The sequence below is a fragment of the Anomaloglossus baeobatrachus genome, chromosome 8, assembly GCF_048569485.1.
Source record: "Anomaloglossus baeobatrachus isolate aAnoBae1 chromosome 8, aAnoBae1.hap1, whole genome shotgun sequence".
Taxonomy (NCBI): domain Eukaryota; kingdom Metazoa; phylum Chordata; class Amphibia; order Anura; family Aromobatidae; genus Anomaloglossus; species Anomaloglossus baeobatrachus.
The window spans coordinates 113,200,225-113,214,322 of record NC_134360.1 but is presented as its reverse complement, the minus strand read 5'-3'; the positions used below and the strand labels follow the sequence as shown (position 1 = coordinate 113,214,322).

Here is a 14,098-nt window from a genome sequence, read left to right as displayed (position 1 = left end):
CGTGGCTGTTGCTTGCAGTGTGTTCAGGCGGGTATCCACTGAGGACATAAAGGCCAGCATGCGGGACTGGGTCTCGCGCTGTCGGACGAGTTCCTGCTGCATACCGCCCAGCTGGGACGCTAGTGCTTCGGCGGGATCCATGGCCTGTTCTTACTGTTAGGACCGGGAGGACGGGTAGGCCGAGGAGGTGGATCCACTGGGCTGAACACCTCACCGAGGGCGAGGTGCCCGGTAGCCGGAGCACTATGGGTAGCAGGACAGTCCGTTCAGAGGAGTGGAGTGAAGAAGTCCCTGGGACCACGGAGTCTCTGAAGGCAGTCCGGGTGACGGAGCTCAGGTTCGGAGGCCGAGATGATGGCAGGCAGAATCCGGAACCAACGGAGCGAGGAGGTGGGTCACCACACGGATCCGGAGACGGTAGGGACTGACGAGACGGCGGACAGTCACCGTTCGTGGTTCAGAAATCGTCAGGACCGGTTGGCGAGGCAGGAACGACTCTACAAGAGAGATATGTGAGTACGAGGCAAAACACAGGAAGACCTGACTCCTAGCTTAGGAAACACGAAGAACAGGCCCTGCCCACTTGGAAAGGAACCCCCTATATACCCTGCACCTGAATCTTCAATATCCTGTTGGAGGACGCTGGCCCTTTAAGAGAGGGTCAATGACCGCGCGCGCGCCCTAATGCGCATGCGCGAGGCCCGGGTGCCAGAAGCCAGAGCAGGGAGCGGTGCACAGGAGGCAGGAGCGTTCAGCATCGCAGATGGGCGCCGGGACCGAGGATCGGGTTGCCTGGAGGACGCAGGTGAGTATGCATGGAGGCCGTGGAGCGGGGGACGCCTTGCAAAGGAGCCGGGGAGCGTGGCAGGGGAGCCGGGGAGCGTGGCAGGGGAGCCGGGGAGCATGGCAGGAGGGCCGGTGAGCGTGACATGTACATTCACGCTACTGTGGCGGTGGGCTGCGGATCGACTTGTTGTGTCTAAAGGGTCATGTGACTATGAGTCGTCACTCTGTCACGTGCCTCTGACGCGGCCGCCGTTCTGCATCCCGCAATTCCATGGTCGCGTGAACGTCATTACGCTCCTCACTTGCGATTGACTGCTTAGCGGTTATAAACCATGTGCTCTCCTACGTTGTTACCGCCCCTTGACGAAGGTTTTCTAAACGGCCGTCGGGCTGGTTCCTGCGTTCATCTTTGCCACCTAGCTGCTCAGGTAATTATTCTGTGTATTTCATCTTACAGGCTGATTGTCAGTTTGTTTTGTGATGGCGACTTCTGTGAGTAGCTTCCATTGCATATTATGTATTAGGCTAACTCTGACATAGTGTTTTTTCACTGAATCTTTTCTGACAACCACCCTGGGTAGTACTGGGAGCATTGCACCTGATTGTGTGGTTTAACAGCATATGGCTTGTATTATCATATAGCCTTACTTCTATCAGGCTACGGGTGTTTTTAGTCCCTCAGCCAATGGGTATTTGTCCATTGTGCTTCCAATGTACAGGGCAACTGTTATATACACATAAATATACTTTTTCAGCTACTATCTTTTGATTGCTGAGGTCTATGTAGACTATATATGGTGGTTATATTAATAACTAGAAGGTGGCCCGATTCTACGCATCGGGTATTCTAGAATTTACGTATTGTGTAGTTCATGTATGATTTTTGTTATATATATAGATGTTGCTGTGTGTAGTTACCAAGTTTTTGTGTAGGGGCTGTACATGTTCTGGGTGTTGTCTGGGTGTGGCGGGGGGTGAGAGCGGTGTTGTTTGTGTGTTGCATGTGTCGTTATTTGTGGAGCGCTGTGTGTCTGTATCGTTGTGTGTGTGTGTGTTGCGCGGTTTGTGTGTGTGTGTTTTGGGGGGAGGTATGTTTTGTGCAATGTGTGTGTTGTGCGGTATGTGCGTATATTTGTGTGTGCCGCGGTGTTTGTGTGTTGGGTGTTGTGTGTGTGCGGCGTTGTCTGTGTGTGTGGGTGTCTGTGTAGGGCGGTGTTTGTGGTTTCCAGTGTGTGTGTGGTGTGTTGTGCAGTGCGTGTGTGGCAGTGTGTGTGTGTGTTTTGGGGGGAGGTGTGCACCCCCCATCGTGGTCCACCCCCCATCGTGCTCCATCCCCCATGCTGCGCACCCCCCATCGTGCTCCATCCCCACTCCCCATTGTGCTCCATCCTCCATGCTGCACATTCCCCATCGTGCTCCATCCCCCATGCTGCGCATTCCCCATTGTGCTCCATCCCCCATGCTGCGCACTCCCAAACGTGCTCCATCCCCCATGCTGCTCACTCCCCATCGTGCTCCATCCCCCATGCTGCGCACCCCCCCATCGTGCTCCATCCCCCATGCTGCGCACTCCCCATCGTGCTCCATCTCCCATGCTGCGCACTCCCCATCGTGCTCCATCCCCCATGCTGCGCACTCCCCATCGTGCTCCATCCCCCATGCTGCGCACTCCCCATCGTGCTCCATCCCCCATGCTGCGCACTCCCAAACGTGCTCCATCCCCCATGCTGCGCACTCCCCATCGTGCTCCATCCCCCATGCTGCACACTCCCCATCATGCTCCATCTCCCATGCTGCGCACTCCCCATCGTGCTCCATCCCCCATGCTGTGCACCCCCCATCGTGCTCCATCCCCCATGCTGTGCACCCCCCATCGTGCTCCACAGTCACACATCAGACAGTAAACACGCACACATCTGATCGCATACACTCACACACACACCCCACTTCTCCCTGTGAGCGGTCCCAGCAGCTGTGCTGCACGCCGTGCTCCTCAGCCGACACTCACAGATCCGATCGCATACACTCACACACACACTCACACACATCCGATCGCATACACTCACACACACTCACACACATCCGATCACAAACACTCACACACACACTCACACACATCCGATCGCATACACACACACTGACGATATCGCACATACGCGCTGACACACTCACAACATCCAGAGATACCACATGCTTCCGGCCATGTGATCCTCCGGCAGGTCCTGGAAGATCACTGCACAGTATCGCCGCCGAGAAGCAAGCGATATCACGGGATGTTGTGAGTATGTGGATGCGATCTGATGTGTGTGTGAGGTGTGTGTGTGTGTCTGTTCTTATGTGTGTGTGAGGTGTGTGTGTGTTCCGCCGCTGCAGGACGTGGATGCGATCTGATGTGTGTGTGAGGTGTGTGTGAGAGTGAGTGTGATCTGATGTGTGTGTGTGTCTGTTCTTATGTGTGTGTGAGGTGTGTGTGTTCCGCCGCTGTAGGACGTGGATGCGATCTGATGTGAGTGTGAAAGTGTGAGTGTGCGTGTGCGTGAGTGTGCGTGTGAGTGTGCGTGTGAGTGTGCGTGTGAGTCTGAGTGTGAGTCTGAGTGTGAGTGTGCGTGTGAGTGTGAGTCTGAGTGTGAGTCTGAGTGTGAGTGTGAATGTGCGTCTGAGTGTGAGTCTGAGTGTGAGTGTGAGTCTGAGTGTGAGTGTGTGAGTCTGAGTGTGTGAGTCTGAGTGTGTGAGTCTGAGTGTGAGTCTGAGTGTGAGTCTGAGTGTGAGTCTGAGTCTGACTGTGAGTCTGAGTCTGAGTGTGAGTCTGCGTGTGAGTGTGAGTGTGAGTGTGTGTGTGAGTGTGCGTGTGAGTGTGCGTGTGAGTGTGAGTCTGGGTGTGAGTCTGAGTGTGTGTCTGAGTGTGAGTGTGAGTCTGAGTGTGAGTCTGAGTGTGAGTCTGAGTGTGAGTCTGAGTGTGAGTGTGCGTGTGAGTGTGCGTGTGCGTGCATGTGCGTGTGAGTCTGAGTGTGAGTGTGAGTGTGCGTGTGAGTGTGCATGTGAGTCTGAGTGTGAGTCTGAGTGTGTGAGTCTGAGTGTGTGAGTCTGAGTGTGTGAGTCTGAGTGTGTGAGTAAGTCTGTGTGAAAGTGTGTGAGTCTGAGTGTGCGTGAAAGTGTGTGAGTCTGAGTGTGTGAGTCTGAGTGTGTGAGTCTGAGTGTGTGAGTCTGAGTGTGTAAGTGTGTGTGAAAGTGTGTGAGTCTGAGTGTGTGTGAAAGTGTGTGAGTCTGACTGTGTGTGAAAGTGTGTGAGTCTGAGTGTGTGTGAAAGTGTGTGAGTCTGAGTGTGTGTGAAAGTGTGTGAGTCTGAGTGTGTGTGAAAGTGTGTGAGTCTGACTGTGTGTGAAAGTGTGTGAGTCTGAGTGTGTGTGAAAGTGTGTGAGTCTGAGTGTGTGTGAAAGTGTGTGAGTCTGAGTGTGTGTGAAAGTGTGTGAGTCTGAGTGTGTGTGAAAGTGTGTGAGTCTGAGTGTGTGTGAAAGTGTGTGAGTCTGAGTGTGAGTGAAAGTGTGTGAGTCTGTGTGTCTGTTCTTATGTGTGTGCGTGTGTGTGTGTTCCGCTGCTGCAGGACCTTGATGCGCTCACCTCAGGGCGAGAAGCCATTCCGTGTGGGGGCGGAGCCTGGGCGAGCGGCCAATCCGTGCGGGGGGCGGACCCAAGGCGAGCGGCCAATCCTTGTGGGGGGAGGAGCCGAGGCGAGTGTGAGTCTGAGTGTGAGTGTGCGTGTGAGTCTGAGTGTGAGTCTGAGTGTGAGTCTGAGTGTGAGTCTGAGTCTGAGTGTGAGTCTGAGTGTGCGTGTGAGTGTGCGTGTGAGTGCGTGTGAGTGTGCGTGTGCATGTGAGTCTGAGTGTGAGTGTGCGTGTGAGTGTGAGTGTGAGTGTGAGTGTGCGTGTGAGTCTGAGTGTGAGTCTGAGTGTGAATCTGAGTGTGAGTCTGAGTGTGAGTCTGAGTGTGAGTCTGAGTGTGCGTGTGAGTGTGAGTGTGCGTGTGAGTGCGTGTGAGTGTGCGTGTGTGTGCGTGTGAGTCTGAGTGTGAGTCTGAGTGTGAGTGTGAGTGTGCGTGTGAGTCTGAGTGTGAGTGTGAGTCTGAGTGTGCGTGTGAGTGTGAGTGTGCGTGTGAGTGTGCGTGTGAGTCTGAGTGTGAGTTGAGTCTGAGTGTGAGTGTGAGTCTGAGTGTGCGTGTGAGTGTGAGTCTGAGTGTGCGTGTGAGTGTGCGTGTGAGTGTGCGTGTGAGTCTGAGTGTGAGTGTGCGTGTGAGTGTGCGTGTGAGTGTGCGTGTGAGTCTGAGTGTGAGTCTGAGTGTGAGTCTGAGTGTGAGTCTGAGTGTGCGTGTGAGTGTGCGTGTGAGTCTGAGTGTGAGTGTGAGTGTGTGTGTGAGTGTGCGTGTGAGTGTGAGTCTGAGTGAGTCTGAGTGTGAGTGTGCGTGTGAGTGTGCGTTTGAGTGTGTGTGCGTGCGTGTGCGTGTGAGTCTGAGTCTGAGTCTGAGTGTGAGTGTGAGTGTGCGTGTGCGTGTGAGTGTGAGTGTGAGTGTGCGTGTGAGTCTGAGTGTGAGTCTGAGTCTGAGTGTGCATGTGCGTCTGAGTCTGAGTGTGTGTGTGAGTCTGAGTGTGAGTCTGAGTGTGAGTCTGAGTGTGTGAGTCTGAGTGTGTGAGTCTGAGTGTGTGAGTCTGAGTGTGTAAGTGTGTGTGAAAGGGTGTGAGTCTGAGTGTGTGTGAAAGTGTGTGAGTCTGAGTGTGTGTGAAAGTGTGTGAGTCTGACTGTGTGTGAAAGTGTGTGAGTTTGAGTGTGTGTGAAAGTGTGTGAGTCTGAGTGTGTGTGAAAGTGTGTGAGTCTGAGTGTGTGTGAAAGTGTGTGAGTCTGAGTGTGTGTGAAAGTGTGTGAGTCTGTGTGTCTGTTCTTATGTGTGTGCGTGTGTGTGTGTGTTCCGTCGCTGCAGGACCTTGATGCGCTCACCTCGGGGCGAGAAGCCATTCCGTGTGGGGGGCGGAGCCTGGGCGAGCGGCCAATCCGTGCGGGGGAGGAGCTGAGGCGAGGCGAGCGGCCAATCCGTGCGGGGGGCGGGGCCATGGCGAGCCCAGCGGCCAATCAGCTTTCTGTCACCGTAAGGACACAATTTTAGAGCAAGACAGACAGACAGACAGACAGACAGAATAAGGCAATTATATATATAGATAATTTGATACCAGCCTAATTGACTGGTGTCTGGACAATTGCCCTGTTATAATTGGTTGATGCAGCTTAATATGTGCTGATGTGGCATATAAAGCCTATGCCGTTTATAATGCAACTGGTTGATTTTTGGCAAGATATTCAGCAGGTTGTGTATTTGAATTCATATTTTGGTCTACCACTGACTATTATTATTGTTGTGCCTCCATCTCTTGTTCCTAAGAAGATCTATATATCTACATTTTTGTTAGAAATATTTTTGCATAAAATAATTGGGACTGAGTTCGCCTTCTTGTTCTTGTTCTTTTCTCAGCTGTGTATCCACCAGACTTCTGCACAACACAACTGATGGTCCCAACCCCATTTATAAGGCAAGAAATCCCACTTATTAAACTTGACAGGGCACACCTGTGAAGTGAAAACCATTTCCGGTGACTACCTCTTGAAGCTAATCAAGAGAATAACAAGAGTGTGCAAAGCAGTAATCAAAGCAAAAGGTGGCTACTTTGAAGAACCTAGAATATAAGACATATTTTCAGTTGTTCCACACTTTTTTGTTAAGTATTTCATTCCAGTTTTCATTCATTCATAGTTTTGAGTCCTTCAATGTGAATCTACAATTTTCAGAGTCATGAAAATAAAGAAAACTCTTTGAATGAGAAGGTGTGTCCAAACTTTTGGTCTGTACTGTATGTATTTTCCAACACACTTTACTGGATTTGTGACCATTTCGTTCATTTTTCAGGCACCTTTAGCTGATTTTAATTATTGTTCTTGTAATTTAAAAAAAAAAAAAAAAAAAGATAAAAAATTGTCAATATCAATCTTTCATGTTTGTGCTAAAATAAAACACATTTGGAAAAAAAACAAACCCAAAACCTTGATACATAATTATTTATTCTTCACTATATTTTTTCCCAATCTCTTCAAAACTATAAATGATTGATAAATACCTGTCCTTTTCAGATAATATTGTACAATAGTTCTTCTGCAATAGCCTTGCTTCTGTCATATCTGCAGTATATCCCTCAATAGTTTTTTTTAGCTTGAGGCAATTTTCTTTTTCAGTTTCAGCTAAAGCAGACATCTGATCTGCTTCATTCATAGCGATCCTGACCTCCTGCAATATAAGCATAGATAAAAACATTAGTAAAGACTAGGCAGCAAAGCATTAATACAATTGTTTAAAACAACTGAGTCCTCAGTGGTTGATACCTTTTAATGGCTAACTGAAAAGATGGTAACAATAGCAAGCTTTCCAGACTACTCAGGTCTCTTCATCAGGCTCAGTATAACACAAAATCTGAAGACTCACATATTTATATACAACAGGACATAGAATGGAGCAGTAAATAAGACAACTCAAAATTTTTTCCCGGATCCGTACATTCCTTTCCCAAGAAGCTGCAAAAACTCTAGTACATGCCCTTATTATCTCCCGCCTGGATTATTGCAACCTACTGCTCTGTGGCCTCCCTTCTAACAGTCTCGCACCCCTACATTCTATTCTAAACTATGCTGCCCGGCTAATCCACCTGTCCCCCCGCTAATCCCCGACCTCTCCTCTTTGCCAATCCCTTCACTGGCTTCCCATTGCCGAATGACTCCAGTTCAAAACACTAACCATGACATACAAAGACATCCACAACCTGTCTCCTCCCTACATCTGTGACCTAGTCTCCTGGTACTTACCTGCACGTAACCTTCGATCCTCACAAGATCTCCTCTACTCCCCTCTCATCTCCTCTTCCCACCAACGCATCCAAGACTTCTCCCGTGCCTCCCCCATACTCTGGAATGCACTGCAACAACATATCAGACTTTCGCGTACCTTGACAAGCTTCAAAAGGAACCTGAAGACCCACCTCTTCCGACAAGCCTACAACCTGCCGTAACCCTCAGTCTGATATAGCACCACACAATCAGCTCTACCATAACCTACTGTATCCTCACCTATCCCTTGTAGACTGTGAGCCCTTGCGGGCAACGACCTTTATCCTCCTGTACCAGTCTGTGCCTTGTATTGTTTATGATTATTGTACTTGTCCCCATTATGTATACCCCTTTCACATATAAAGCACCATGGAATTGATGGCATTATAATAATAAATAAAAATAATAATAATAATAATAATAAGTTATGTGAAGCAAAACTATCAGTATGGCAAGTGGACAAACTGTTGTGGTCGTAAATAATGCAGCAGTTCATAGATAAGCAGTGTGAAAGTTTTATAGTCCTCTGATTGAGGTCTGGTCCAGAGCTGTAATGCCCCCAGATGCTCTGAGGAGCACATTTCTTAATTGATGTAAAAAGACATAAATCCATGTGACACATTCATTCCTGCTCTGAATGTATCAAAGTTCATCATAAGTTTGTATTCCCATAGTCTCCTGTCTGTCTGGGATTTTAAATCTCCTTTCAATACCATCAATATCCTGTCAATGATGCTGTGGTCTGGGTTACAAAATTGTTTGGCCACAGGTAGATATATCCTTTTTTCTCTAATCGTGTGGCGGTGAGAATTCATCCTTGTTCTGAGCTGTTGTCCCATCTCTCCTACATACAGACCCCCAGTTGAACATTTGGTACATATAATTAAGAACACCACATTGGTTGTGGTGCAACTAGGCCGGGCTTTGCTCACTACGACATCGCAGGTGCGATGTCGGTGGGGTTATGTCGAAAGTGACGCACTTCCTGCGTCGCTTTCGACATCGTAGTGTGTAAATCCTAGATGATACGATTAACGAGCGCAAAAGCGTCGTAATCGTATCATCGGTGTAGCGTCGGCAAATTCCATAATTACGTGGACGCGACGGTCCGATGTTGTTCCTCGCTCCTGCGGCAGCACACATCGCTGTGTGTGAAGTCGCAGGAGCAAGGAACATCTCCTACCTGCGTCACCGCGGCTCCCGTCGGCTATGCGGAAGGAAGGAGGTGGGCGGGATGTTTACATCCCACTCATCTCCGCCCCTCCACTCCTATTGGCCACCTGCCATGTGATGTCGCAGTGACGCCGCATGACCCGCCCCCTTAATAAAGAGGAGGGTCGCCGGCCAGAGCGACGTCGCATGGCAGGTGAGTGCATGTGAAGCTGGCGTAGTGATAATTTCGCTACGGCAGCTATCACAATGATATCGCAGCTGCTACGGGGGCGGGGACTATCGCGCTCGGCATCGCAGCATCGGCTTGCGATGTCGCAGTGTGCAAAGTACCCCTAAAGGTACCTGGGATCTTGTAGTCCTAATGTGATCTGGGAATCTATATCTTGTCCATTGTCGGTATAACTGGACAGGTCTTACATTTTTTCTGGTTGCAGGGAAGTGTTCCTGTTGTTGGAGAGGATAGGGAGCTTCTGACAATGAGGCTTCTTAGATTCGGGAGTTGCCTAAATCACAGAAGTGGAGGGTCTGGAAAAATAGATTTTAATTGGGCATCTTTTTGCAGTAATGGTTGTAGTTTCCATGCAGCTCCTCTTAACACCTCCAGATTTGGATTGTAGGTGATTACAAGAGGTACCCGGTTGTTTTCTTCTTTAGTTTTATAATGTAGGAGATGGTTTCTTGATATTCTTGGTGGCTCTTGTAATCTGATTTTCAATTGTTTTTGGGTGGTAGCAGAGCCGCCATCAGGGCATTACTACTGTGCCTGGTGTAAAGGGCCCGATGAAGAGAGGGGTCCGGACAAGCCCAGGGTAATTACTTAGTTTTATTAAGCCCCAGGCAGGACGGGCCCCTCCTCTTTACCGGGCCCCAGTCACAGCAGCAGCAGAAGGGGCCCGCAGTGTCGCTTCACTTCCTTACATGACTAATTTGCATGCGACGGGGCAGAGCATGCAAATTTGCCATGTGGTGAAGTGGAGGCAGGGTCATAGGAGCAGAGCAGGGTGCCGATGCGTCATCGCTGTGCCTTGCAGCAGTGTGGGGAGGTCATCACTCTGCGACCTCATTACACTCCTGCAAGTAATAGCGGCAGTCAGCAGAAGTGGCGAGGATGCGGCAGCCAGCGGGGACAGGTAAGTGCAGCGAGCTGAAGACAATCGCCGGTGGGGGTGTGTTCGCTGAAGGAGGGCCCGCCGATCTCAGACCGGGGGGTGGGGGCGCTGATCTCAGACTGAGGGGGGCCGCTATTCTCAGCTCAAAGGGGGGGGGCGGATGCTGATCTCAGCCCGGGGGGGGGGTGCTCATCTCAGTTCGGTGTGGGGGGGACCCGCTGATCTCAGACCGGGGGGACCCGCTGATCTCAGACTGAGCGGGCCCGCTGATCTCAGACCGGGGGGGGGGGCGCTGATCTGAGACCGGGGGGGGCGCCTGTATGTGTCATGTGCTGCCTGTATGTATGTATGTATGTGTCATGTGCTGCCTGTATGTATGTGTCATGTGCTGCCTGTATGTATGTGTCATGTGCTGCCTGTATGTATGTGTCATGTGCTGCCTGTATGTATGTGTCATGTGCAAGATATGTGTGTCCTGTATAGTGTGCAATATGTAGCTGTCTGTCTATGTATACTATCTGTCTGTGTATTCTGTCTGTATATATACCATCTGTCTGTGTACACCGTCTGTCTGTGTACACCGTCTGTCTGTGTACACCGTCTGTCTGTGTACACCGTCTGTCTGTGTACTGTCTGTGTGTACTGTCTGTGTGTAAAAAGAGAGGGAGCCAGCACTGCTTGAGAATGGCATGCAAACAATTAAAAGTGAAAATTCACATATTCCAACTGTACTATAATGCTAAATGAGATTTTTAGCAAATGATTGATCAATTTTTTGAGCCCCCCCTGCCACGTCACGGCAAATCTCAATAGAGGGGTCCTATGCTATATTTTGTCTGTCTATGTATACTATTTGTTTGTACATCCTGTCTGTCTGTACATCTATCTATACAGTGCCTACAAGTAGTATTCAACCCCCTGCAGATTTAGCAGGTTTACACATTCGGAATTAACTTGGCATTGTGACATTTGGACTGTAGATCAGCCTGGAAGTGTGAAATGCACTGCAGCAAAAAAGAATGTTATTTCTTTTTTAAATTGTGTCATTTATTATTCAACCCCTCAAACCACAAGAATTCTGTTTGGTTCCCCTAAAGTATTAAGAAGTATTTCAGGCACAAAGAACAATGAGCTTCATATGTTTGGATTAATTATCTCTTTTTCCAGCCTTTTCTGATTAATTAAGACCCTCCCCAAACTTGTGAACAGCACTCATACTTGGTCAACATGGGAAAGACAAAGGAGCATTCCAAGGCCATCAGAGACAAGATCGTGGAGGGTCACAAGGCTGGCAAGGGGTACAAAACCCTTTCCAAGGAGTTGAGCCTACCTGTCTCCACTGTTGGGAGCATCATCCGGAAGTGGAAGGCTTATGGAACTACTGTTAGCCTTCCACGGCCTGGACAGCCTTTGAAAGTTTCCACCCGTGCCGAGGCCAGGCTTGTCCGAAGAGTCAAGGCTAACCCAAGGACAACAAGGAAGGAGCTCCGGGAAGATCTCATGGCAGTGGGGACATTGGTTTCAGTCAATACCATAAGTAACGTACTCCACCGCAATGGTCTCCGTTCCAGACGAGCCCGTAAGGTACCTTTACTTTCAAAGCGTCATGTCAAGGCTCGTCTACAGTTTGCTCATGATCACTTGGAGGACTCTGAGACAGACTGGTTCAAGGTTCTCTGGTCTGATGAGACCAAGATCGAGATCTTTGGTGCCAACCACACACGTGACGTTTGGAGACTGGATGGCACTGCATACGACCCCAAGAATACCATCCCTACAGTCAAGCATGGTGGTGGCAGCATCATGCTGTGGGGCTGTTTCTCAGCCAAGGGGCCTGGCCATCTGGTCCGCATCCATGGGAAGATGGATAGCACGGCCTACCTGGAGATTTTGGCCAAGAACCTCCGCTCCTCCATCAAGGATCTTAAGATGGGTTGTCATTTCATCTTCCAACAAGACAACGACCCAAAGCACACAGCCAAGAAAACCAAGGCCTGGTTCAAGAGGGAAAAAATCAAGGTGTTGCAGTGGCCTAGTCAGTCTCCTGACCTTAACCCAATTGAAAACTTGTGGAAGGAGCTCAAGATTAAAGTCCACATGAGACACCCAAAGAACCTAGATAACTTGGGGAAGATCTGCATGGAGGAGTGGGCCAAGATAACTCCTGAGACCTGTGCTGGCCTGATCAGGTCTTATAAAATATGATTATTAGCTGTAATTGCAAACAATGGTTATTTTACAAAATATTAAACCTAGGGGTTGAATAATAATTGACCCACACTTTTATGTTGAAAATGTATTAAAATTTAACTGAGCAACATAATTTGTTGGTTTGTAAGATTTATGCATCTGTTAATAAATCCTGCTCTTGTTTGAAGTTTGCAGGCTCTAACTTATTTGCATCTTATCAAACCTGCTAAATCTGCAGGGGGTTGAATACTACTTGTAGGCACTGTACATCCATCCTAGTTCTCTATACATCCATCTTATCTATCTATACAAAATTGCATATGACTCATTATGAAAGTACAATAGTACATAGTACAATTGTTTATTTATTTTTTACTGTGTGCGGTGTGGTGGGGGGCTATGTATCAGGATGAGGGGGCTATATACCAGGATAGGTGGCTATATACCAGGGTGGGGGCTATATACCCCAATGGAGGGCTATATACTAGGATGGGGAAGATATATACCAGGATGGAGTGCTATATACCAGGATGGGGGAGATATATACCAGGATGGGACCATATATACCAGGATATAGGCATGATGGGGGTCATATACCAGGATGGGGCCATGATGGGGAGATATACCATGATGGGGTTATATTGGGGATATATATACCTGGATGGGGCCATGAAAGAGGACATATATACCAGGATGGGACCATATACTGTATACCAGGATATAGCTATGTTGGGGTTATGCACCTAGATGTGGCCATGATGTGGACATATTTACCAGGATGGGGGACATATTTACCAGGGAGTGGCCCAGGATGGGGACATTACTGCACAATGAAGGGGGGGCAACTTTTATGTGTTTATAGCATTTAGAATGCTACATTGGGCCATACATCTGATGGGGGGGCAGGCTTAAACTCTGCATCGGGGCCCATCAAACTGTAGTTACGCCACTGATCACGGCTCTCTGCTTAGAGAAGGCGACCTGTGGGAGCCGGGAAGGGTATTTTTTTTGTTTGTTTTTTGTCCCCAGGATGGGACATAAATACCGGGAGGAGGACATGTTCACCAGGAGGGGCAGAGACCAGGCCGGGAACATATATACCCGCATGTGCCCAGGAGAGGAATAAATAATATAATAATAATTGCAATATATATATATATATATATATATATATATATATATATATATATATATATTATAATATACCAGGAGGCCCCAAGGATGTACCAGGAGGAAGACACATACACCATGAGTGGCCCAGGAAGGGGACATATATACCAGAAGGACATATATACCAGAAAAGGGACAAATAAACAAGGATGGGGACATATATACCAGGAGTGGCCCAGGAAGGGGTCATATGTACTAGGAGGGGGAGATATATACCAAGAGGAAGACATATATACCAGAATGTGCCCAGGAGGGGGATGTATATAGCAGGAGGGGCTCAGGATGGGACATATATATCTAAATGGGGACATATATACAAAGAACGGGTCATATATATCAGGAGGGGACATTTTGTATAATAATATATATATTTATATATATATATATATATATATATATATATATATATATATATATGGCTTTTATTGATACAAATATGTAAGGCTGACAAAAACAACCCTCCATTGACTACTTCCACATTATCTGTAACATGAGGCTCTACAGTCAGGTATTGTTTACATACTTTTTGTGCATTCTATTATCAGTGCTCTGATACTTCATTGGGGAGAAGTGCAGGATTATCATGTCCATCCCTCTATTTCTTCCATTCTTTTTCTCTTGATATTTGTGTTTTTAACCTTTGTTTTTGTCAACCTTATATGTTTTGTATCAATAAAAGCCATGTTTATATATAAATACCGTGTTTTTCCAAAAATAAGACACTGGCTTATACTTTTTTGCCCCTCAAAAAAGCAC

General features: G+C 48.2%; 1 protein-coding gene across 1 annotated transcript in view; it reads right to left on the bottom strand.

Annotated features, from left to right (window-relative positions):
• PDE4DIP (phosphodiesterase 4D interacting protein) overlaps positions 1–14,098 on the bottom strand; it is a 1,984,767-nt gene that overhangs the window by 1,554,834 nt on the left and 415,835 nt on the right. Inside the window, exon 4 of the mRNA XM_075321961.1 lies at positions 6,941–7,107. Coding sequence (XP_075178076.1) covers positions 6,941–7,107 — 167 coding nt within the window. The remainder of the gene's footprint in view (positions 1–6,940; positions 7,108–14,098) is intronic.